Below are 26,690 nucleotides of genomic sequence, written 5' to 3' on the forward strand. Positions count from 1 at the left end.
TTGGCCACAGTGTCGCAGTGTGAGCTCATGTTCACTTGATTATCCACCATGACTCTCAAATCTCTTTCAGCCACTGATTCCCAGGATAAAGGCTCTCATCCTGTCAGTATGGCCTAAATTCTTTGTTCCTAGATGTACACATTTAGATGTAGCTGTATTAAAACATTGTTTGCTTGCACCCAGCTTGCTAAGAGATCCAGATCACTCTGTATCAGTGGCCTGACTTTTTCATTATTTACCACTTTCCCCAGTCTTTGTGTTGTCTGGAAACTTTATCAGTGATGATTTTATGTTCTCTTCCAGATCACTGATAAAAATGTTAAATAGCATAGGGTCAAGAACTGACCCCTGCAAGACCTCACTAGAAACACACCCTATGAGTGATGCTTCCCCATTTACATTATGAGACCTTTCAGTTAGCCAATTTTTAATCCATTTAATGTGTGCCATGTTAATTTTTATAGTTCTAGTTTTTTAATCAAAATATCGTGTGGTACCAAGTCAACCGCCTCACAGAAGTCTAAGCATATTATATCTACACTGTTACCTTTATCAACAAAACTTGTAATCTCATTAAAAAAGGTATCACGTTAGTTTGACAGGATCTATTTTCCATAAATCCCTGTTTATTGGCATTGATTATATTACCTTCCTTTCATTCTTTATTAATGGAGTTCTGTATCAGCTGTTCCATTATCTTGTCTGGGATTGATGTCAGACTGAAGGCCTAAAACTACCCAGAACATCCCATTCACCCTTTTAAAATATTGGCATGACAGTAGTTTTCCTCCAGTCTTCTGGAACTTCTCTAGTGTGCCAAGACTTATTGAAAATCAACATTAATGGTCGAGGTTACGCCTCAGCCAGCTCTTTTAAAACTCTTGGATGCAAGTTATCTGGACCTGCTGATTTTGGCTCACAACATGGGATGATATAGCAGAGGCTTCCATCTAGAAGTCTGTTTGTCACCTGGATTAGTAAGTCCCCGTCAGGGATGGCACAACCCATTAGGCGACCTAGGTGTTCACCTAGGGCGCTAACATTTGGGGAGCGGTGACCGCGGTGGCTGGACCTTCTGCCGCCTCTGTCAGGGGTGGGACCTTCCGCTGCCTAGGGTGGCAAAAAAGCTGGCGGCTTTCCTGATCCCAGTAGATGCACAGGAATATAGGGAGTGCCTTAAGGTAAGAATTACAGTACCTCAGCTGAGACCATTCCTGGGAAAGTCAGCAGGGCAGGGGAGATGATCTTCCATAATATATACATGGTGTCAGAGGACTTCTCCCAACTCTCTTCAAGTTCTTTAGCTTCTTGAAACTGTTCAGACCTACAAGCATGAGAAAGGAAGATATGACAAAACATGCTCCCCTGCCAAGGAAATATACCCTTGCTCTGCTAAGCAGGATCTGAGGAACCAGAGGGTGAAATTCACACAAAAGTATTGTGTTCGCTTAAGTCTCTAGCAAAAGAAAAGAGCTGCTGCTGTTTCTTAACACAGCCTGAAAAGTCTATGATGATTCCTCATGCAGGTAAATGGTTATGGAGTACTCTGTTAAAGCACATGGCAGTCTCTCTGCAGGTAACCAGCTAGTGAAGAAAAGAAGAAAGTGTCATTTTGGTTCCTTGAAATAGCTCATGGCAGAAAACTTCTTAACCTGCCTTGAGATATTCCATTCATAGTAAGGGAGACAAGGTGGGGTGAGGTAATATCTTTTATTGGACTAACTTCTATTGGTGAGAGAGACTAGCTTTTGAGCTCCACAGAGCTCTTCTTCAGGTCTACATATTCATAGTAAAATACACAGCTGATTTCATTCCCTGTGAGACCAGAAGGCCATGGGGCCATGCTCTGTCATCTACCTCCAGCAAGAAAGCCCCATACTCATGTGATCCCATTGGGGATGCCAAGAAATCAATAGTTGTGGTTATATGATGCTGTCCCACCAGGGACTAAAATCACTATGTGACTCCACTTTAGATTGGACAGATCTCTGTGACCAAAGGATTCTCCTTCATTTGGATGATTCTACTGATGTAACTCCTGGCCTCACAGAGAGCTATGCCATTCTTGCACTGGTGCAATTGAATAGAAAGAAGATTGCAGAGTTCAGAAAATGATGGCTAATATAAATTACAGCCTTTTGCTGCCCTCTGCTGGACGTCTGAGCACATAGTTCGGTTTTACTATTCATGGACGTCCTGCTTGTTAACAAGGAGAACAAAGGCATACTGGTGGAGGATGAATTCATAAAGCTACTTCCCAAGCTAAGGTCAGTCACTTGAGCCTGCTCTAGTATAACAAAGTGACAAGTCTCTTACCACTAGCATCACAGGTATTGAGATGGGTGTTAGCTATGAAATGTCCTTAGCTCATCATGGTTCCCTCCTCACTCACCCTGTTTGAACCACAAGATAAAGGCAAAGATGCTTTGGTTTACTCACATCTCCCTACTTATGAAAAGTGTCCGTAGCTGGGAAATTAGTGGAACAGGCTGGATCAGCTAAAGATGGAAAAGAACTAATATATATATCTATATATATCCCCGCCTTCTAGACCTTCCCTCTCAGGGCAGCAGCATTCACTCCAGCAACTTGTTCCATCAATTTGCCAAGTCTCTCTTTGAGCAATCCCTAGCAAAGGCATTTCTGTCTCTTATGGTGGACTTCTCTGCAGTATAACAAGTTTTGTTGGTGGGATATTTTGTCTGACAAACAACTAGAGTTTTTAATGTCACAGCATTCTAGTTCCAGCCTCTTGTACCCACCTGAGCACACTTTGTTCATGATTGACTACAGTAAGTCCCCACTTAAGACTGTAGTTATGTTCCTGAAAAATTCCCCATAAGAATTAATGTAAATGAGGGGGTTAGGTTCCTGGGAATTTTTTTTGCCAGACAGAAGACATTATTATATATATATATATATATATATATATATATATATATATATATATATATATATATATATATATATATACACACACACACACACACAAAATAAGTTTTAAACAATTTAATACTGGTACACTGTGATGATGATTGTGAAGATTGGCTGAGGTGGTGAAGTCAGAGGGTGGGATATTTCCCAGGGAATGCCTTCCTGCTAAATGATGAACTAGCACTCAGCTGAGCCCTCAAGGGTTAACTCTCACATTCTACAAGGCAGCAGGAATGGAGGGAGGGGAGACAGCATCGCAGACAGAGACACACACTCTGTGTGTGGGAGAGATGTGCATTGCCCCTTTAAACTACACTGCCTTGTCAGTTAGATCAGCTTGCTGAGACCGCAGCTGCTGCAAGCTCCCTCTGTCCTGAGCCCCGTTGTGTGTCCCCCCTGCTCTATGGAAGATGGGGTAAGCTAGGTGCAGGAGCAGGGGGGAAGGGGACATTGACATTAGCCCTCCTCTTCCTCCCCTCCCCCTACACAGCAAGCAGGAGTCTCGGGGAGCAGCTCCAAGGCCAAGGGCAGGAGCAGCACATGGCAGTGGGGGGAGGGACAGCTGCAATTGCTAGCCTGCTGGGCAGCTGCTGCACAGGGAACTTAGGGGAGCAGGGAGCTGATGGGGGGCTGCTGGTCCACCCTGGTTCCAAGCCCCCACCAGCTAGCTGCAACTGGCTGCTCTTCCTGCAACCAGTCAACAAAGCAGGCGGCTGCCAAACAACATTAGAAGGGAGCATTGCACAACTTTAAACAAGCATGTTCCCAATGAAACGTTAACCAAGATGACTTTAAGTAAGGAGTGACTGTACTTGTGTTGATCTAAAGGCTGTAGGGCTGTGTAGACGGTAGTCATGACACAGAAATTCCACTACTGGCATGGGCCAGTCTCTGTCACCTGTAGTCTGAGGTGGGTAGATTCACTTCTTCTGTAAGGGCAGAGCGCTTACTGTAATGGTCCACTCACAGGCTAAACCTTCCACTCAAGGTTTCAGGAAGAATGAAGAGAAGATTTGGTCTTTGCACTGCTCTACTCTAGCACTGGTTCAGTAGGACTGTGTGGTAAACTTTTGTCCTCTACAACTGAAGTAGGCCCCAGCTTGTCTCTCTCGGAGACTAGCTTAGTTTACAGCTGAACCACTCGTGACAGGAGTCTTAGGAGAACTCTAATGAGTTGTGTTTGAAGTATTCTGGAGTGTTTGTATAGGAAGTGCTTTACCTCCACTGTGGCAGGCACACAGCCTAGTAGGCTCAGTTTGTGTTGTGAATAGCTCTGCTAGCCTGAGCTGCCTCCATCCAGCTGACAATTTACATCCTTTGATTTGAATTTCCAAACTCTTCAAAGCCAGATTTGAGTTTTGCAGCATGGACCCAGCTCAGATGTCATCTTGTCTTCCCTCTGCTACAGTGGCTCTAGTCTAGAACCAGCCATTTACCTTTAATGCTGGATGAACTAATGTCTGGAACTTAATGTCACCACAAGCCTGTTAACAGTCCTGGTGAAAGAAGCTACCTAGCATGTCAAATGCTTACAACTCTTCTCTCCCCCCTCCCCCCCCACACCCGTGCTGAGGGAGGAGAAATCTACCTTTGAACTACATTTGTTTCTACAGGTGGTCTTAAGGGGACAGGGAGGATTGAAGTGGATTCTAAAATTCAAGTATACCAGCAAACCCTCTTCCCCTCCACATAGTCTACCAAAACGTTCTTTATTTTTCCCCTTAAGCATCACAAAGCATCAACATGGTTCAATTCAGAACAGTTGAAAAAGTTCAAGGCCAGAATAAAATCAAAGTACCAGGCTGCGGGCAAGTACTGCAGGTGGTGATGGAAGGTTGCCAGTTACTGAGAACTAGGAGGGAGCAGCTCTGCTGGCACAGTACTGACAGCCTCCAGAAGAGCTGGAAGCACCAAAGACAGACTTGCTTACCAGTCTGTCTGCTAGCCGTGGCTAGAACCCTGTTCTATATCTGCAGTTAATTTCTAGTGATGTTAAATGAGCCAATCATTGGGGGAGAGGTGAGGGCAGAGTGAGCATGAGGGGTTTGATGCTGTGATCACGTGATGGGAAGCCCCATTTTCCCCCTGCTAAGCAACAGAGCTTTGGGGTGAGCACTCCCACCCACTTACTGTGCCATTTCATGATGTAGATGGTGGGGATTGCCCTTTGGCAGTGACTATTAGATTTTCATTGTCTTTATGGGTGACAGCAAGTGCGGTGAAGGATGAAATGCTAGAGGCGTGACAGTGCTTCAATATTTATTATTTAATTTATAAAAAAGTAATTAAAAGCAGATTGCCAAGAGCCACAATGTTTTACACGATTTCACTATAAGTAAACAACAGCTGTGTCTTCTGGCTAGCCAAGAGTATCCAGCAGGGGGTCTTTTATTCAGGCCTTTATGTTAATATATACATACAGCTGTTATTTTTGCACTCTTACTTCAGGTGCAAAAACACAAACATATAAAGGAATCAATAGGACAGGAGACACATTTGGAGAGAGGAGTCATTCCAGTTCAGTCCATGACCTGGATCTTTTCCTGGGAGGGATGCATTGCTGCTGGCTGGAAAGGACATGCAACAGGTACTGCTCACATGTGGTACAGATGTCCATAGAGGGCCAGTCCATCATGGTCTCTTTCTGGGAGGCAAGAGGCTGTGCTAGGCAATAGGGTTCAAACACCAGTGGTACTCTGAAAGTGACAAATGAATCCAGGCTTCAGTTAAATAGGTGGAGTGCACCTTCCCCCATCTGATCCAACACCCACTTAGCACTTCATACAGAGCACAGTCCTGGATGGTGCTGAGGACCTTCTACTCCTTTCGGTGTATGACAGGACTGGATCAAGCAAGCACCAGCTCATCTTCATTGGGGAGGGGGAGAAACATGGCCTCCAATGATCAAGATGGTCTGCATCATAGAGGTCATTGCTAATAGATCCCCACAGCTACTAATGTGTGTTCTTTACAGCTGTGGCTGGTCATGAAGGGGTCACAACCCTCTGATAAATGGTCTGGCCCTAGTGATTTGTGTTTGTCACCTCCAGCCTTGATCACTGCCATGTACCATTCCTTGCAATGAGAGCAGCTACCCTGGCAGAGCTCCAACTGGTTCTGAATGCAGCTACCCACCTGTTAAGCAATACTAACGGCTATCATCTCTGTGCTCTGAACACTGTACTGACCTACACTGAAAAGAAGATCAAAACCAAATGCGGCAATGGACAGGTCTTGTCTGCCCCAAAGAGACCTTTCAAATCCAAGAGTTTCCTAATACTGCTCTCATAATGGACAATGCAACTCCAGACTAGAAGGAAGAGTCCCAAGAAAGCTGTCTTCTGATCTCCTGCACCCCACAGCTATGGGGTGCGCCTTATAACAAAAGCCAACAACATCCAGACCTGAACACATTCAGGACAAGTTTTATACTCTATCTTTTTGAAATAGCTTTCCCACAATAAGAGAGGACTAAAAAAAGTTAACATACTGGAAGAAAAGGGTAGAGAACCAAGAGACTGCTTGTTACTTTATGTATTCTATGATGCACTCAGATACTGTAGCCTATGCACAAGATGCTATTAGTTTGCAAGAGGGAGGATTCCTCGGTGTCACTTAAAGTTACTGCCTATGAACATGAGTCCCAGTTTGCATCTAAGTTGTGGTGATATACAAGAGATATTGGACCCTGAGGTCCAGCTTTAATGTCCCAGGGAATAAACCAGACAGGGGTTATTGGGTGAATTTTTCTGCAATAGCATTAAGTTGGAGAAAGATACAGATATCATATATGGAAGTCTTTCCGGTGAGATGCTAAACTACAGTCTACCCATCTCTGTTTGGAACCCAAGATCCAATAGCACCTTTTCAAGAGTGTCATTAATAAACCAGGATAATGGGCAGGCCAACAGTCATTCAGTGTAACATGCCATTGGCCAAAGGTATTAACATCTATACCCAGCCATTGTATTTGCCTACACAGGTCCCACTTCACAGAAGCAATGCCTTTCCTTGAAAGGAACTTTGAGACATCCAGAAAGTGAAAGACTATAGAAAGCAAGTCTCGCGTTAAAAAAATAAACACTTACCGAGAACAATCCCAATGTTCTACTTCAAACAACAACTGTGAGGATTTCTGGTCTTGGGTAGCTGAGTCCTCCTCCTCCTTGGAGAGTCTCAGTGCTTTTATTAAGTTAAGTGGAAGATGCACACATGGTCTGTAGGGCATGGACATCTAGAACCAGAATGCCATGAAATGTAAGTTACCAAACAGAACAAATTCTCTGTTTTAGAAAGCTGGTATGGCTCAGTGCAAGTTTGCCAAATGCAGGACTAGTTGATATGTTAATCTACTAGTCAGGGTGAGAGATTTTAGTTGTACCAGGGTCAGGAAGTTCATTGTAGTAAGTACTTTACCTATCATCTCCATTGTCATAGGAGACAAAGGAGAAACAAAGTGAAGCAACTTGCTTAATGACACAGCAAGTTAATGGCCAAGCTTCGAAGAGAAGCCAGAAGAATAGGTTTTCCATCTGGCCCCTTATTGACTAGACTATGCAACTGCCCACACTTTTGGGAGTGTATATATTTCGTTACTGATTTGGAATCTTGAGACAACTTCTTCCATCTTCTTCGAGGCAACAAGGAGAGGGGTTTAAGGTAAATTGGAAGAGTCAGTGGGACAGAGGAAATATTTTTTATGACTAGTTAAGACACATGGTGAGGAGGGTCAAGACACAAATTACTCACTCAGACTACTGTACAGAGTAAAGGACTTACCTTGATGCAGCAATCACAGCAGATGACACTAAGGGGGAAAAAACCAAACAGTGTTATTATTTGAATGGAGTTCTGGAGATCCCAATACTGCAGGCAAAGATATGTCTTCCAAATAAGCTCAAAGGCATCATTTGCGATTATGACTTATTCACCTGGCTTCACAGTTAGAACTTTGCCGTTCACTGGTAATTTGTGAACAGACTAATATGTACTAGTTTAAATGACTGACGTGTGAAAAAGTTCCAGCCTATGGAACAGCTCACTGTTTGCCACACATACTCAATATTCATAATTCAGTACTAGTGCTATGTGCCTGGGTCACCAAATCAGAGGGTGTTTGATCACTGCTGTTAACAGTTAAACTACTTCAGCCTCAAATTCCGTTAAAATGATTAAGTCTATAACAGGCCGCAGATTTGTTTCTGCCCCACGAACAAATCTTACAGTTTATGAGCAAGCAGAGGGGTCTCTACCTGCTCCAAGTCACTGAAGCATTCAAAGATAATTTCAATGTTCATCCATAAGATCCTGACTTGGAGCATTTGCCTAGGAGCCTGATCTAGAACCAAGCTAACCTCTGCCCCAGGACTTTGGGGACGATCAGATTCCACCTTTGCAGTCTCAAGCATAGGGGAACAAGCATGGTTCTTGAAGGGTAAGAATTTCATTATCTTTCATGAATTTTAAGAATAAAATAAGACACTACAAAGGTGACAGTCTTCCCTACACCCACAACTATGAGAAAATAGTTATGATAGAGCTCAACTATTCAGGCAAAATTAAAGGGATAAACAACTTGCTCCATTGACTGTTGCAATTGGACGATTTAGAATAGTTTTCATGATCCTTTCTTCCACCCCATAATGTCCTTCTACACCAGCTTACCTGCTACAGAGATGACATCTGTAAGGCCACAGAAAGACCATCTGCTTATGGCAATGGAAACAGACCTGCAGATAAGAGTTACCTATGAATGACAATGGGAAGCACCTCTTGGCAAACAGTAGATGTTGCCAGTACAGCATAGCATATTCCATATTATTCAGTGTCCTGAAGGCTTTAGATCTACATACGTAACAGAGTTCAAATACAGGAGGGCAGAGACATAAGAATTAAGAGCCATAGGCAAAGAGGTTTTCAGAGAAGATTTGAAACCTGAGTGTTGATGACAAGATTTGATTCAGACAGTAAGAGCTACTCTTGACAATGGCTAGATTATGTGGAAGAGCATAGGCATCCAATGAAGAAAGCAAGGTGGGGATAGGGAAATGAGACATTGAGACAGACTTATTTCCAGGGAGAAATAATACATAGTACATAAAGTGTCAGGGCAAATTTGGATCTTGAAGTGGATGATGAGCCATAGGAGAAGCTGGGGAACAGTTTGGAGTCTATTTTTAAAAAAAGCACACATGCTGGTGAGAAGTGGTATTGCTACAGGTCTCAGCCTGGAGAACCAGAACTTGGGGAGGTAGGTGAGTGAGTGAGTTTCAATAGTCAAGAAAGGGAGGTGATCCTGGAGGACTATTGCAGAAGAGGCAGAAAGACGGCAGGGTATACACAAGCAGTGTTGGGGACTCAGACAGAAGTGGGAAGAAAGAAAGGATTCAGAGTGAAAGGCGCCAGAGTTGGACAATGGAAGTGAACAACTATGTTAGAAGAAGCTCCTTTTGCTCAGAAAAAACACTTTGGTCTCATAGTCCAAGTATCTGAATGCCCTTCAGCTAAGTCTTGAGTTTGCATTTGCTTAGAGCTTTTAGTAAGGTCAGAACCCTAGTTAAGTATTGCATCTTAAACCCATTTGGTTCTTGTGGACCAGCTATGACAGAGTTCTTTCCTATTTTGGGAGCAAGGATCTGCTGGGCAACAGCATGGAGTACTGGAGTACTAGCTAGGGTCTAGGTTCAGTGTGCAAATTAAACTTGCTTAGAAATTTAACATTGTGCAGTGTCTAAAGCTTCCATGTGGACTTGAGCAGGACTCCTGAAGATCAGTGTATTATAGGGTTAAGTGAAACCACTTGGAACCCATTTGCCTATCAGGCACTTGTTATTCCCAGGAAGGAAAGGACATGAGTGCATGAAGAGGAGTGAAGCCAGCACTCTTCAGAAAGAAAGGGCAGTACATCAAAGGGGAATGGTAAATACCCTGGCTCGTGAAGATATTGCACAGCCATCTCTTTGGCGGGATCCCTCCATTTCAGACATCACAGCATATCTGGTTCCAATCAGTTCAGCAATGGTTGGTGATGGCCACCTTGTAGGAGAGGGGTAGTCCTAGGCAAAAAGGACAGTTAAGAGTTAGAGACCAAAGAAAAAGCCCAGTTGTTTGACTAGGATTCGAAACCCAAATTGAACTCCAGCCCCATGTGACTGATTGGTCTATAGTACAGCAACTGCCCAAGTCATCTCAAGCATCTTCTCTCAAGCTCAGTTCTGAGACAATAAAGGGCAGCCTGGCAAAGCACCCTCCTGAGTCCCAATACAGCTGTGCCAGAGTCTGAGGGGAGTGAAAGATGGCAAGGGAAGCACCTGGCTCCCATCTGGAAGGTGAGCCATGTTCTGAAAACCAGCCATGGAAGACAGCTACAGGGCCCAGTTATATTCGCTGCTCCCCATGCAATGAACAGCCTCCTAATACAAGCAGGCTAAGTCCAAAAGGCCTCCCTGACACACAAATGTGGCATAGCCCCTTCTGCAGCAGAGGAGGCAAAACAGCAGCTCTTACTGCAGCAGTGAAGGGATTGCATTTAAAGGTGCGGTACACAATTCAGCACAGAGGACCGGAGCCACAAAGGTACTTAGGCACTTAAGTCCCAGTTTTAGGCTCCACTGCAGACCACAGACCTCACTGCTGCCTCCCACTAGGTATCCAGATGCCTAACTCCCAGAGCACTCCAGGAACGGGGGAAGATGGTGCTCCTCCAGCTAACTCGCATGCAGGGCTGGATCCTGTAGGCATGTCAGTGGCAGCCTAGCAGGTCAGGTCCCATTCAAAATCCAGCCTACAGAAGAGGTACCATCCTATAACTTTCATCCCGATGGTTGAGCACTCACCTGGGATGTCAGAGACCCAGGTTCAATTCCCCTCCTCTGACTGAGAGGAGAAGGGAGAGGCCCTGTTCATATCACAGGAGAGCACTCCAACCATTGAGCTATGGGATATTCTGGTGTGGGCTCCCCTACTCTCTCCTGTTGAAGCTTTTCCTTGATGGGTAAATACTAAAGTGCATATGAGAGAGAGAGAGAGAGGTGTCCAGTTATTAGGGACCCACCTGAAAGGTGGGAGACCCCAGCTTCGGTCCCCTTGCTCGTCACTATTTATCCACAGTGGAACAGCTTCAACAGGCGACAGAGCCTTGCACCAGTACATCCCATAGCGCAGAGGTTAGAGCACTGTCAGGAGAAGTGAAAGACCCCTATTCAAATCCTGTCCTTCACCCCCAGGCAGGAGAGGAATTGAACCTTGGTGACTGCTCTATCCACTGGACAAAAAGCTATAATGTGAGCACCACTACCCTCTTCCCCTCTCCCCACCAACAAGTTGTGTGTGGAGTGAGCCAAGCACTTCTTGCAAGAATGAATTAAGTGATTTATAAGCCTAAACTGCCTGACTCCAGGACTGATGTTTCCAGTTTGTGGATCACAAGGAGAAAGGCTGTTAAGTCCAGGCTGCAGGGAGGAGCCTATCTCAGAGATGGGTGGGGCTTAACACACAACACCATTGGCATCTCTCATTGGCTAGCTTAGGTGACTCCCTGCCTAGCATGCTAGCTTTGTGGATCACTTTCTAAGGCGCCTCTCTCTCTCCATTCATTGTATATGTACATAGGCTCCTAACTTTATGGACTGCATTGATGTTCCTGTGATTTTTCTGGACACCTAGAAGTTACTGTAACAGTACCTGAGATCAGGGCTCAAGAATACACCCTGCTAATCAGTACAGAGGGTTATTTATTTATTTAAAGATGGCTGCTAAAGAAATCCACACTTAACATAAAAACTTAGAGTTCTTGGGCCCAGGTTATTTCCCATCCGAACAACTACATTGAGCATACTTTCAAGAAACAGCCCATTGTGTAGTTCACATAGGGTTTTGATATCCAGCTTTTGTCAGATGCCTTAGGTCGCACATACACTGGCAAAATAAGCCATGCTTGACAAATTCTCACCATCCCTCCTGTTTCCAGTGTTCTAGGCTTGGCAGCTACAGTAGACAGGACCTTACCGCATTTAACGCTCTTAGGGCTGGTCCACACTAGCACTTTAAATCGAATTTAGCAGCGTTAAATCGAATTAAGCGTGCACCCGTCCACACCAGGAAGCCATTTAATTCGACATAGAGGGCTCTTTAGTTCGACTTCGGTACTCCACCTCGACAAGGGGAGTAGCGCTAAATTTGACATGGCAATGTCAAATTAGGCTAGGTGTGGATGCGAATCGATCTTAGTAGCTCCGGGAGCTATCCCAGAGTGCAACACTCTGCTGACGCTCTGGACGCCAGTCCAAGCTTGGATGCTCTGACCAGCCACACAGTCAATGCCCCTGGAAAATTTGAATTCCTTTTCCTGTCTGGACAGTTTGAATCCCATGTCCTGGTTGCTCATCGGGGCGAGCTCAGCAGCACTGGCAACGATGCAGAGTTCTCCACCAGAGGAGTCCAGGCAATCTCACACTACAAAGAGGTCCCCAGCATGGACTGACCGGGAAGTCTCGGATCTGATTGCTGTGTGGGGCGATCAGTCTGTGCTTTTGGAGCTGCGCTCCAGCAAATGGAATGCAAAGACCTTCGAGAAGGTCTCCAAAGCCATGACAGACAGAGGATACAGCCGGGATACAACGCAGTGCTGCGTGAAAGTCAAGGAGCTGAGAGAAGGCTACCAGAAACTCAGAGCGGCAAATGGACGCTCCGGAGCCCAGCCCCAGACATGCCGCTTCTACGAGGCACTGCATGCCATTCTCGGTGGGTCTGCCACCACTGCCCCACCAATGACCGTGGACTGAGAGGATGGGATACTGTCGACGGACTGTTCCTCGGAGATGTTCGCGTACGGGAAAGTTTAAGAGGACGAGGCAGTCGACAGCGCTTACAACACAGATTTCCCCGACACCCAGGATCTCTTCGTTACCGTCAATGAGATCCCCTACCAACACTCCCCACCCGTTACCACGGACCCTGATTCAGGAGAAGGATCAATCAGTAACTGCTTCAAACATGTTAACATTTATTTTTTAAATAAACTGGGAAAACAACTAGGCGAACACAAGGTCTATGTACAGGTGGATGGAACTGTCATCTTCCTCTGACATCTCCAGGAAGCTCTCCAGGAGGTAATCGCCAAGCCTCTGCATGAGGTTCCTGGGCAGGGCTTGCTTATTGGGTGCCCCAAGGAAGCACACTTTTCCACGCAACGCTCTCAGCTGGAACTCGGGGACCAGCGCCTTCACGAGCATGGCAGCATAGGCCCCAGGGTTCTGTTGGCTTTCCTCCAGCATGCGCGCTCTCTCTCTCCGTGACACTCCTCAGTGTGATGTCGCGCGCAGACTCCTGCATGTAATTAGAGTAATTTGTGTACCATTATTAATGGTTGTGCTTGACTGTTCCTTTGCATAACAAGAAGCGTCACTGTACAGCCACGTGTAGGAGGCTGCAGAGTGGGAGAATACAGGGATCTCTAACAGGGAACGGCCGCGAGGGGCTGCAACAGGGGCACCGATTCTGCTTTCATGTTTGCCTGCAGCAGGAGGACAGTGCTGTAGATGCAACTTAAAGCTGAAAAAAAAAAAAAAAAACTAGGCTTACCATGCCTGGCCGCTCCATGGATTCTTCTTTCCTGCCCCACTTCTCTGGTCTGCAGTGCAATACCACAGGCAATGAAAGCGAACCCAGAGAAATCGAACTTTCCCCGAGTGAGTGCTCATGAGAGAGGTGCTGTGCTTGCTCTTGTTCACACACACTGAGTAGACTTTGTTTCTTTTTTGACCAAAAAAATCTCTATGGAATTCACTCACTTTTTCCCGTCACACAGGTGCAACTGTATCCCTACCTGATCCAGGCGCCTTGTTGATGTTCTGCAGCACCGCAGGAAGGAGGACGGAGCTCCCCTTCACTGCATCTGCGACCGCCGCCCCCCGCCGCAAAGTCCAATCCCACCATCACCCAAAATGACTAGAGGAAGGGGCACCAGGGGCCGTGAAAAATGTTAATGCACCACAGCAGAGTGCTAAACTTACAAAACGCTCTCAGTACCTTACTTTTGAGAAGTCCTTCCCTTAATGTGCTGTTCATTATTAAAAGTTTTTATTTTTTGGTAATTTCTTTTCCTGTCAGGTTTCTTTGCAGAATACTTTCTGTGAAGGGGGGAGAATGGTTCGGGAATTGCATAGGACTTTCACCGTTAATAGTGGTACAGATATGGGGGCAAGATCAACAGCTGGTCACTCACAGAGTGCAGCCTCTAGTCACCCTGGTCAGTCTGTGGGGTGATTTTCATGTTCTGCTCATAGGCGGAAGGTGCCCTGCGCCAGGTATATTTGCAGGTGGGTCTCTCCACCGGCCATGCCTGGATCATGCCCTGTCCCACGCGGGTCTCCCCCAGCCCCGTCAATTCCCTGCCTGGAGCAGGTACCAGCCCCCACCTGCCACCCCTCCCCCGGCGTGTCGTCTCACACCCCCCGCCGCGCCGCGTCCCTGTCTCACAGTAGAGAGGCTACCCGCAGAAATGCTGTCTGCTGCCCCAGGGTCATTGAGCATGCCATCCACAAGTGGCAAGGCAGGTTGCCCTCACCCTGCCCTTCTATCGTAGCCCTGAGCCTCTACAATGCATCAAACCATCAGCCCCCAGCCCGCAACCCCCTACACCTCCTCCCCATTATCACACACCACTCACACCTTCCTATGCCCCCAACCCCCAGCCCAGAGCCTGCACCCAAACTCCGTCGCAAAGCCTGCACCCCTCACCCATTCCTGCACACGCACCTGTACCAGTCCTCACACAGAGACCGCTGTACGAGCAGGAGCCTATCAGTCCTATAGTCTAGAAGCGGTCTCTACATCACTGCACACCCAACCCAGCACAGTCACCGTCCCTGTGTCAACCCTTTCACGCGAAGTCAGTAGTCCAGAGAAGGTTGTTGCTGAACAATGCTCTATTAACTTTATTTGTACACATGTGTTGGAAGGGGGCAAACGGCGTGAACGGGATATGAAACTGTAGAGGAGAGTCAACAGAAACTGGGTAAAGAAACGGGCAGGTTCCGCTTCTCTATACACAAAGTTAATAGTCACAGGTTACCCTGCTCGCTGAGGAACCTGGCTTTCAAAGCCTCCCGGATGCACAGTGCTTCCCGCTGTGCTCTTCTAATCGCACGGGTGTCTGGCTGAGCGTAATCAGCAGCCAGACGATGTGCCTCAAGCTCCCATCCCGCCATAAACGTCTCCCCCTTGCTCTCACACAGATTGTGGAGCACACAGCAAGCTGCAATGACAATGAGGATATTGTTTTCGCTGAGATCCGAGCGAGTCAGTAAGCTCCTCCATCTCCCCTTCAGACGTCCGAAAGCACACTCCACCACCATTCTGCACTTGCTCAGCTGGTAGTTGAAGAGTTCCTTGTCAGTGTCCAAGGCGCCTGTATAGGGCTTCATGAGCCAGGGCATTAGCGGGTAGGCTGGGTCCCTGAGGATCACTGTAGGCATCTGCACATCCCCAACATTTATTTTGTAGTCTGGGAAGAAACTACCTTCCTGCAGGCCTCTAAACAGACCAGAGTTCTTGAACACACGCGCGTCATGAACCTTGCCCGGCCACCCGACGTTGATGTTGGTAAACCGTCCCCTATGGTCCACGAGTGCTTGCAGCACCATGGAAAAGTAGCCCTTGCGGTTTATATACTGGCTGGCCTGGTGGGCCGGTCCCAGGATAGGAATGTGAGTCCCATCTATAGCCCCACCGCAGTTTGGGAATCCCATTGCGGCGAAGCCATCTATGACAACCGGTACGTTTCCCAGGGTCACCACCTTCGAGAGCAGGAGATCAACGATTGCGTTGGCTACTTGCATCAAAGCAAGCCCCACGGTAGATTTGCCCACACCAAAGTGGTTCGCTACTGAGCGGTAGCTGTCTGGCGTTGCAAGTTTCCAGAGGGCTATGGCCACTCGCTTCTGCACAGTCAGGGCTGCTCGCATCCGGGTGTCCTGGCGCGTCAGAGCAGGGGACAGCAAGTCACACAGTTCAAGGAAAGTGCCCTTACGCATCCTGAAGTTTCGCAGCCACTGTGATTCATCCCAGACCTGCAGCACTATGCGGTCCCACCAGTCCGTGCTTGTTTCCCGGGCCCAGAATCGACGTGAACATGACCCATTGCCACCATGATCTCCACGGCGCGGCGTACCGTGCTTTCTGAGAGGTCTGTGCCACTCTGAGACTTCATGTCCTCACCACGCTGCCGTTGCCTTCTCGACCGAGTTCTCAACATCTCACTGTGGAAGAGGTGTTCGATAAGGTGCGAGGAGTTGACAACGGCCATAAGTGCAGCGATGATCGCAGCGGGCTCCATGGTCGCAGTGGAGTGCTGTGGCGTCCGCGCTGTCACTTATAACAGGAAAAGTGCGCAAACTGATTTCCCGCCGGCGGGAGTGACGGTTGAATGATGACAGTTACCCAAAACCACCCTCGACACAGTTTCTCCCCCCCCCCAGCATGCATTGGTGGGAAATCCCAGCATTCCGATGGGCGGCGGGGAGTGCAGGAACTGTGGGATAGCTTCCCACAGTGCACCGCTTCAAAAGTCGACGCTTCGCCCGTTACTGTGGACTCTCACAGTCGAATTACTGTATTTATTGTGGATACACAACTTTGACTACATTAGGTCGATTCCAGAAATTCGAATTAAGATGAATTGAAATAGTCTTGTAGTGTAGACGTACCCTTAGAATGTGTTAAGAGCGTTAAGCTCCACAGAGTGTGTGAAGAAGGGTTCTAGAAAAGTCTGTACCTGAATTCAAGCACCCGGGCTACGCTGTTAGCAGACAGGAGTTGAGCACCAGACCATTGACCACTGTGTATGGAAGCTTGTTCTGAGCTGGTAAAGATGCCACATTCCTGTTAACACCAGATCTGAGACTATAGCCGCCACTGTACAGCTGACCCATGCACCAGTCGCTTTACTACTGGTGCTAAGCCTTGTCAACTGGGGGAAAAAAAACGAAGGACAAAGCACTAGATCTCTAACAGACCTGAATAGGCAGCACACTTACTGTTGCACACCATTAGACCGGCAGTTTTGCTGGTTTTTCTCCCCACCTCCCATCACTGATAGGGGTGGAGTAGAAAGAAGAAGTGGAAACTGTGCGACACCTGTTGTCAATCATGGTTTGGTTCTCCTAAAAACGCCTTGAAATTCTTTATTCCTGAAGTTCAGTTAGAAGCACTGTGTAGCATGCTTGTTAACGGATTTTGACATTATTGGTTAGTATAACGTGCATTATGCTAGTTTCTGCTGAACATGCACTTTCAGGTGCATTTTTAACATTCTTCTTCAGGAGCTCTAGAACTGTAGCCAGACACCATTTATTTTAAACATTACTCATCTCAAGGAATAATTACCCCATCACATACTCAGAAGAGCCAAGCTAGAAGGGAACAAGTACAGCACCAGCTGTGCTAACAACGAGCAGAGAAGCAGGTACTGAAGATCAGAGTTGTGTGAATAATGGATTTTTTTGCGCTTGCTATCAATTCTAAAATCCAAAAAAGTTTGGGTCGAACAAAATGTTGTGTTTTGATTTAGAATATTTTTAAACTTGGATGCTTTAGACTATTTAAGTGTTTTAAACAGTCATTTGGAACCAAAAATATTTTTAAAAAAATCTAAACATGTCATTTTGACACTTTCAAAACAAAATATTTTAAACTGAAACAATGCAGCAAAATTGTCAATTCATAAAACATTTTGGTGTTGCTCTATCTGTATTTTTTGTCAAAAAAGTTATCAAAAAAACTTTGGCCAGCTTTATTAAGAGTTCAAGTTACGAAAGTTGGGGAAGTCCATTTCCCCCCACCCCACATTCCATTTTAGAGCTCACTTCTATACCAACATCAAGCTGCAACCCTTGGGACAGTAGCCAGGCCAACTCATTACCAGCTTGTGGCATCACTGGGAGCAGAGTTGCAGGCCCACGCAGGACTTACATCTTCCTTGATTTGAAGGGCACTCCTTAAAGACTTGGACCTCCCTCGGCAGAAAGGCTGTCGCTGATTTAGATTCAGAAAGCTGCTTGTTTTGCAGTCTCCTCGCACGGGCATGCTCTTGGGGGTAAATGTGCAGTCTGCAGAGCAATCTGGAAATGGAAACATAGGAATGGACAACAAGGTGTTAAAGCATAAATGTGATCTGGAAACTTCAGAAATTCTTGAGATGAGCGGAACGCTTAAGTACTACAGGCTGATCAGTTTCTGAAGGCAGTGAAGCCTGTTCTAAAGACCCTCTTTCCTTCCTCCCCTTACTTGGTGCTTCTGATATTGGGTAATTGGGTACATTCCGATTAGAAATGTAAGCAAGCAACCGTGATGTTGTTTATATGTGGGTCCTACTTTAAATCAATGATTAACTTATTCCTTTCGTTCACACATTCTAAAGCCTCACTGAATGTTTGCTACCATAACATACATCTTGAGGCCTGAAACTGGAAGCATGAAGAATTTTGTCACTATTTAGAAACTTAACAGATTCAAGAAGTTTCACAGCCAGGAACTGATTTGAAAGATCACTCTTCATGCCAGAAACTCCATGTTACGTGTTCCTCACATCAGATGGCTCTAAAAGACAAGTGACTTCAAAAGCAGGAGGAAGCAGAAGATGGACTGGGCTCATAAGAATGTGGAGGACCCATTGATTCAAGTATTTAGACCATGTTGAGAGAGGGGAGAGTAAGGCAGGGAAGGGCATACTGACCTGTGCTGCTGGATGTCAGTACAGATCTGTGCGAGATAACTCCCAAGTTGTATTTCAATGCCCCGTCTGCTTCCTGTGGATCACAGATGGGAGATTCTTACAGTGGGTATAAAACACCACATTCGAGAGGTAGGGTTGGGTGGGAAGGTCACCTCGGCATAACCAAGAGCCCCTGAGGAGGGCAGATATGCTCCTCATTGATAGTGAATGAGACAACAGGGGCTCTTATGAGAGCCAACCATCTGGCAGTGGTAAGGTAAGCAGAAGTAGTGGTGAAATTAGCTGGCTTGTTTACCTCAATTCACACACCACGCTCCAGATTATTAAGAGCAGCAATAATGAGTCAAATGCCACTGGAGTTACATCACGGATGAATTTGACCCAATAAAAATTTTTAAAAATTGAGATGGGACCCAAATCCTAACTTCAACTCCAGCCTCCCTTAAAAGTTTCAGGGATGGAAGAAGTTCAAATACAGCCCTTGAATCTAGACTCTCCTCCTACAGCTTTGGGCCCATGTAGAAAGCTAAATTTTTCCTGGCTCCAGTTTGCATGCAGAAACTCATGAAAGCAACTCAGGAGATACTGTGGTTGACATAGCCTAATCTCCAGATGGTTCCAGGTACCAATGCTTTGGCCTCTCCCTAATCTAAACTAGTGGAAGTTCAAGACCCTACAATAGAAACTGCTTGAGAAGAGGTCCTCAGTACAGGAAACCTCAATAACTGGATTTTGTTTTAAAATCCTGAACTGTTAGCTTGTGCTGCTGTAATCCTGCTAGCCAAGAGCATTTGTACAAGCCTTACCACTAGAGATACACCAATATGATTCAGAATCAGTGGAGCTATGAGACATTGTTATCAGAATGATCACAAGTTCCTACCAACTATACACTGGAGCTGTTCAAATACAGCTAAAGATTTTCTACAAGTATTCATTCACATTTGCAATTGCTTAAGTCAAAGGAAAGCATTTCACTGACAAAAGTGCATATAGAAAATAAACTTCCAGTTTATGTGCAGGAGTATTTGCGCCAGAAGAAAAAAGGTGACTGCATTAGGGAACAGAAACAGACACATGACTGACTAAACACAGCTTGAATTTCAGACACCAAGTACTCAGAACTGTTCATGATCAACTCATAGAATAATCATAATCTTAAAAAAAACCCCTAATTTATTGAAGTAAACTGTCATTTGCTCAGATATTCCACAAGCAGAGAAGGTTGAATGATTAACTTGCAGTGAGTAATTTATCTCCACTATATCCCATAACACATGAAATGCAGACACCTCTGGCGTCAAGAGCAGTGATAAAGGGAAGGGGAACAGAAGACATTTTGGCTAACATTGGCTTCACAGATCCCAACTCTTATGAAAAAAAAAGAGTCATGGGATGTGCATTGAGAGCAGTAAGAACCTCAGTGTTAAAGGCTCCATCTACACTACATAAATGATCATGTTTTTACACTGGGCTTGGATTTCCAGAGGGCAGATAGGACTTAAAGGAACAGATTGGTACTTCAATTTATTCACCCTGGAAGAGTGAAGGGCCAAGTTGCCCATGCTAGGATTTGAACCCGAAGTTCAGTATATTTCAAAAATCAAATATTTGGGCCATTTCAGCCTCTATAGCAAGATTTCATTTAAAAGGACTTACCTGAAATTCTGGGACCAGCAAGTCAGGGATCAGCAGCTGTTTTTGAACTTTGTGAATTGTAAGTCCTGTACTGGCATTTTGGACAGATAAGCCATTGCCACACGGGGAATTCAAGGAAAACATTGGCATCACAAAGGTATCTGAAAAAACAAAACCAAACCAAACACTGCAATGTAAATGAGCTGTAGATGCAAGACACTGAGGACAGACTCCATAAGTCTCACACTGGACCTCTGAGAGGTCCAGTGATGGCTCAGCAACCCTTTGCATCCTTTTAGTCTCCCAGAGTTGAACCTTTTACCCCATCTTTCTTGTCAGAGGTGAGAGACTCCAGCCCAGGCAAGTGGGCCCTAGCGGGTGACATAAGCCAGAGATGCAGGGGCCTGGCCTAGATGACCTCAAGATCCCTTCCACTCCTACAATTTTATGATTCTATGTCTGAAAAATAGCAATGCTGGTGCCTCTGAAAACTGATCCGAGCTCCTTAGCGTCCCTTACTTGACCCATGACCAGCTCATACATCACAAGTATGCCTACTACTAGTGGATGCCCAGCAGTACCAGTAGGTACCTTTGTGCCTGCTCCCATTTTTCTCTGTGGAAGATGGCCGAAGCGTCTGTGGCTGTTTTATTTCCATCATGAGCAGGTCGTGCAGACTGGGCGCTTTGGGGGAGTTCTCTTTTAGCTTCCTCTCTGAGGCCTGCAACATGGAGTAGAGAGCTATGAAAAGCCACTGGATAAAATCCAGATCCCCAGAGCAACAGACATGCCCCTTCTGAGAAGTGCACTATTTCACAAGTCAGTCTGCACACCCAGCCAAGAATCCTGTAGCCCCAGTACTCTCACCGTTTGTAACCTGTGCACTTCACACGCAAATTCCAATCTACAGGAACAATAGAGTTTTGTTAATCAATGGAGAAAGTTTCCATGGACCAACTCAAAGTAGAAGCTATAGTAAACAAACCATAGCTTGACCAGGATTGTTCAGAAACATTTTGGGAGGCAAAAAGGAAGAGGAGAAGCAGCTGCATTAGTTAGAAATGACATGGAGAGAAAAGGGCAAAGAGCTGAGTCATCTTCCCTTCCCCCTGTAACATAGGGGGCCTTTTAATTTGGCCTATATATAAAAAAGGGGGATGTTCTAACATTCCAGCTACCTTGCCGGACTTGAGAATGGGATAGGTCAGTATTGCTTCAGCCAGTTCAGGGATCCTTCTGTTCATGCCATCACAACTAAACAAGTCACTTACTGGCTTTAAAGGGAGCTGTGAAGCGACTGTGTTGCCTTCAGAGCTCTTGCAGTTTTGCTCACTGTTGATCTGAAAGGGTGAAAAGGACACGTATGAAATGATGAAAGTTCATTTTTTTCTTGAAAACCTCTTTCCCCAGAAATGGAGGATGAACTAGGAAATACAGTTTCACAACCTTACATAGCCACCCATGGCATTTCACATGTGTGCGTCTAACTCAGGTCAATCTTTTTAGGCAAGAGATTAAACAAGAGTCCTGTTACAAGATGTTTGCTTTCTTGGGAGTGAAGGGTAGAAAGGGCAATAGCATTGAAAGATGTTTTTGCAAGGAGAAAAGCCTGTGAAGAAATAGCACATTGCTATATACCGGGAGCTGGGCAGCACTTATGCATATACCTAAGACTTACAAAATTCCTGCAGCCCATGAAAAGATCCTGGATAGAAGCAGCATAAAGAGTTTCAAGGCTCTAAGAAGCCTCATAATGTATGACTCCAAAATTACAATATATCCAGACCATGGTGTCACAGAGAGGGGACTTCATGCAGCAGAGCTTAGCAGAACTTCCCCACCCAGTAAAGCAAGAATAGCTAGGGTGACCAGATGTCCCGATTTTATAGGGACAGTTCTGATTTTTGTTTCTTTTTCTTATATCGGCTCCTATTAACCCCCACCCCGTCCTGATTTTTCACACTTGCTATCTGGTCACCCTAAGAATAGCACTCCCTTATAGTTTAACTGAGAAGCTCCTAAACAGGTTAACTGTAACAGAAGTAGCTAGCAGGCACAGAAGTGTTTCTCAGATTCTCATTGGAGAACACTATGAGATTCTATCACATGGGCACCTCTTCTACAACCCCCCCGCAGCACGGGTAGGGCTGTCACAAGAGGGCAGTATTTGTGAGAAAATGAAATCAGACTCCATTTAGTATATTGGGTGCAACTGCATTTGTTGAATATTTTGTACCTGTGCTCTTTGCTTTCCTAAGGAGTGGGGCTTTAGAACACTGGGGAATGCAGGCAGTGAGGGGAGATACCAGATACTAGCAGAGTGCCTCCAGGTCAGTTTGCCATTTATCCTCGTGTTGCCTGTTCCTCTCATTTGTGCTTGCAAACTTGACCTTGGCTTGACAAAGACAGATGCAAAGCAGCACTGAAGGTGCAGAGGGGCTTATTTGAATTTTGATGACTCACTCATGGTTTCCAGCAGCTGTTTTGATCAAGGACTGCACTGTAGCTATCAGGAGGTACACTTACAACTGCTTGACAAATGCTTTTGTGACATATTTGTGACTCCAATGATCCATGGACCACAGCTGAAGACCCAGTTCATTCTGCTGCCTTAGGTTATGGTTTTGAGTGCACCTGCAATTTATACCTCATAACATGTAACAGCTAGTGATGTACCACCTCCTATCTGTCACTATTCTTCTATGTATATGTAACCCACACACCACCTGGGTGTGGTGTTCTGTCCCATCTAGTGGCACCGAGACCACTTAGAGAAAGATTAATGAATCTCCTCTACAGCCTTAGCTAACAGGCAGTTGGCTTTTAGCTCATGTGGTCGAGGCTCATGCACTAAGCTCCAGGAGGTCCCAGGTTTAATCCCACCTGCTGATGACCGGGGTCTGTTGGTGTTACATATAGTCTACTCTAAGGTACTTCTGTGCCCTCCTCGGATCACCAGAGTATCTGAGCACCTTCAAATGGCGTATGCAGCACTAGCTGGGTTCAGACTCAGGATCCAAGTACAGTTTCTCAGCCCAATTGGAAGGACACCATCACAGTCCAGGAGCTGGTGTTTGACAGCTGATGAAGGAGGGTGAGGGGAGGATTTTCAAAGTGAAGCTTATCAGCCCTGGCTGAACCAGGTATATCATTCCCCTCACTTTAGGAGAGCATACAATAAGCAGCTGAAGAGCTGGCATTTAGTGTGGCAGGCAAGATTTTTATTTTGTAACTATAAGTCCTTATTGCCAAATTGTTTCTCCTCTCATGCCACAGAGTCGGCTTGCAAGACATCGCAACACTGCACAACGTCATGCCAGCTTTTAAAACCAAGTGGTGATGCTGCAGTCCTTTAGAGGAACTCCATCGTCATCTCAGGGCACATTAGCAATCAGCAGCATTGGAGCCCACTAACACTTCAGTCAGCACAACAGGACTTGCTGGGAACTTGTTCAGCTTTCCAATGAGTCAATGAGTGCTGCCTAAGGCCCTCTGCTTGAGGCAGACCACTAGTAAGCTTCCCTCTGGATAGCTCTCATGTAAGAGGCCTCCATTTTTGGACTGCATACTGCCAAGAAGATCAAGGAGGACGCACCTTAGAGAGCCTGTGGAGACCCAGATAAGTGTTTCCAGAGCTGGGAAAGGCAGTGAGCAAGAGACAGTTTAATGACGTGGCTTCAGACAAGGTAGCCTAGAATGGTTTACACAGCACTAAGTTTAGTTCTTGGAAATGAAGTGAGTTGGTGGGTGAATATGGTGGCCATTATATGCTCAAGCTGAGCTCATGAGTTCTCACCCACCCTTGGAGCATGGAAGTTACTCTGAGGGAAAGAGTCTGAGGACACAGGTTGGGTTTAATTAAACAGATGTCAGTTGCCAGGTAGCTAGAGCAGCAGATGCCAAACTAAACGTGTTGAGAACAACTGCTCACCTTCACCTTGCGGAGGGTGTACCTCTTGCGTCGGATGTCCTCTGCCAAGAGCTCATAGGGAGAGCGGGCATATTCCTTGGGAGGAACAGTACGTTGGGGTTGCTCCATGGCCTTGCGCAGCCTCACACCATTTTGCAGTTCCCTGATGACATCGTGCCACAAGCTAGCCTGCTACAGGGCAACATGAGCCAGTTAAAAGGTCTCTGGAATCTCTGAGGTGGTATTCTCATTCAATAAGGGGCTCAATAGCCATTACAAACCATTTGTATCTGCACAAGTATCAGAGAGTCTCATTTAAACCTGCTTAGAAATTCAGACAGTAGCACAGTGCTTAGACCGGGGATATGTGTGTGTGCGCGCGCACAGAGGGGTCTTTGGATGGGTTATTAGGCAAGATATTAAGTCATTAAAGGTGGCCTACAGTATAAAATGCAGCCTTAATAATCCTTCTGAGTGCCCCAAAGAAGGAGGGGTAAGAAGGCTGAAATAATACAAATTAACCCAAACTATGGGATCCAGACTGACAGCTACAATATGTATCCATTCTGTTCTTTATCTCAGTTTTCAAGGCACCTGCTTTTAGGTTGGTGCTTGGGCCTGCAAGATCATCCCATTAACACAACAAAATGATCCAGTTCAGATCCACGTGTTAAATCAACAGCTTAATAATGTTACCTAAACTCTTTCCTTCTCGATCTTAGAGGTGAACAGAACAAGACCAAACAAGTAGGTTGTGTGTGTGCGCCCTTTACTACAGTATTTTTGATTTGGGACTGCCTTAAAAAAACAAAAAAACAACAACTTAAGTTTCCTGCATTTGCCTTCCCCCCCACCCAAATCTGCAATATCAGGTCTTGATCACTATTAACTGCAGGACATTTGGAAGACATGACAAGAGCCATAACTAAGCTGCAGCCCCCAAGCAGCACAGATGAGAGGGATGTTTAGTTGCATGCCCTGATAGACAGTCCAGGTTCTTGACTGTCCATGGTTTTAGCCTAGCTACACATAAGGTCCTGTCTACACTACAGAAAGGGAGTAATGTTGCAACCAACTGAAGTAAAGGACAGCCATATTGAGTCAGTCTTTCCTGAACTATTGTATTTCTGGAGTAGCAGAACATTGAGCTACCTTTTTAAACTCAAGGATGCCCAAGGAAAGACTGCAGGCAAACTGGCCAATAGTAAAAGAGACTGACACAAGCAGCTGTATAACTGCTTAAGCTGAACTGCCTTCACAAACAAGACTAAGTATTACAGAAAAGAGTATTGTAATTACTGCAATCAGCACCAGAGTCCTTTTCTGGTTGTAACAGCACCTCACCTTACTTTATGGGACAGTATTAAGTAGTTCATTAGCCAACTATCCAAGAGAATGTTCCATTCTTTTCACATCCAAAACTTGCAGCCTTATTCCTAGGAAGACTAAGTGCAGTACCCAGATACTGGTTCTAGTGCAGTCTCCCTTGCTAGCCTTCATGTGCATTGGACTAAGGTTGAACCTTCTCAGCCCTGGACCTTAAAGTGGTTACCTAGACTTTTGTTCCCTCCAGACCCTGCACAGGGCTACCCTGATGTCAGATGGCAGAGAATGCTGTTCTATCAACCTGCACACATGTCCCAGGCACAGCTGGAGTCAGGGTTACCCAAGCAGAGGAAGAGCTAACAGCATTAGCCTCATTAATGCAAAGGGGTGTGGAGCTATGCACATGCTCCACCACTTTGTCATTTGGCAGGGGAGCACACACTTAAAGGCTGGTGCAACAGTTATACTCTGAAGAGGCATCTAAGCATTGAGGTCAAGGTGATTGGTGCCTTAGATACTCCAACATACGTATGTAGCTAGGACAGCACAGCACCAGATGTGCCTGAGGAGGGGTCTGCCTAACAGTGATGTTCAGCATATTAAGTGTATAATCCTGTGCTCCAAAGACTGCTTTAGCTACCAGATGCCATTCAAGGGGTTGACAATCAATCAATCTATGGAGCCCTGCTCAATTTGGGCCCTGGCTACCTGCCATGATGGTGCAAGCAGCTGGCTCTTGGGGGGCTTGAGTCTGGGGGACTAGAGGCAGAGGATTGGCAATGGGGCTCTTAATTAAGAAAAGTGCCATTTCAAAAGCAAGTGAAGTGGAATCTCTTGGGCTTTCAGGCCACACTGCAAAGCCCATGCATTTACTCAGGTATTCCCTGAATAAGCTACGTGAGATTGATTTAGTGGTCTGGGGAGTGCGAGTTAACTTGCTAGTTTATTTTAATACATGACAAAACTGAAAATATGCCTAAACACAAATGTCAAACATTTTCAAATGAATGGTTTGTTATGTTTCAAACTGAACACTATTTAGACAAAGGGAGTAGGAGCAGGTCCCTTGGGGGTTGCTGTTCCTATCTTAGACTCCAGTGCATTGGTTTACCTTGGCAAGGCTCCAATCAGAAGAGCTGTTTACTTTTG

General features: G+C 45.8%; 1 protein-coding gene across 5 annotated transcripts in view; it reads right to left on the reverse strand.

Annotated features, from left to right (window-relative positions):
• Window positions 1–4,723: 4,723 nt before the first annotated feature.
• Window positions 4,724–26,690, reverse strand: part of LOC123369909 (protein spire homolog 1-like) — a 28,764-nt gene continuing 6,797 nt past the window's right edge. For 2 of the 5 annotated variants that reach the window (XM_045015967.1, XM_045015999.1), the window contains exons 6-16: window positions 24,237–24,407; window positions 21,484–21,645; window positions 20,897–21,026; window positions 20,327–20,466; window positions 18,668–18,740; window positions 17,905–18,053; window positions 9,861–9,989; window positions 8,599–8,663; window positions 7,714–7,741; window positions 7,023–7,168; window positions 4,725–5,630 (exon numbers count right to left, since the gene is read on the reverse strand). In XM_045015967.1, coding sequence (XP_044871902.1) covers window positions 5,444–5,630; window positions 7,023–7,168; window positions 7,714–7,741; window positions 8,599–8,663; window positions 9,861–9,989; window positions 17,905–18,053; window positions 18,668–18,740; window positions 20,327–20,466; window positions 20,897–21,026; window positions 21,484–21,645; window positions 24,237–24,407 — 1,380 coding nt within the window. In that variant the 3' untranslated portion in view covers window positions 4,725–5,443. Of the gene's footprint in view, window positions 5,631–7,022; window positions 7,169–7,713; window positions 7,742–8,598; window positions 8,681–9,860; window positions 9,990–17,904; window positions 18,054–18,667; window positions 18,741–20,326; window positions 20,467–20,896; window positions 21,027–21,483; window positions 21,646–24,236; window positions 24,408–26,690 lie in introns of all 5 variants that reach the window. The other 3 variants (XM_045015974.1, XM_045015984.1, XR_006579185.1) reach the window with 3 other exon arrangements.

This window comes from Mauremys mutica, chromosome 1 (assembly GCF_020497125.1).
Source record: "Mauremys mutica isolate MM-2020 ecotype Southern chromosome 1, ASM2049712v1, whole genome shotgun sequence".
NCBI lineage: Eukaryota > Metazoa > Chordata > Testudines > Geoemydidae > Mauremys > Mauremys mutica.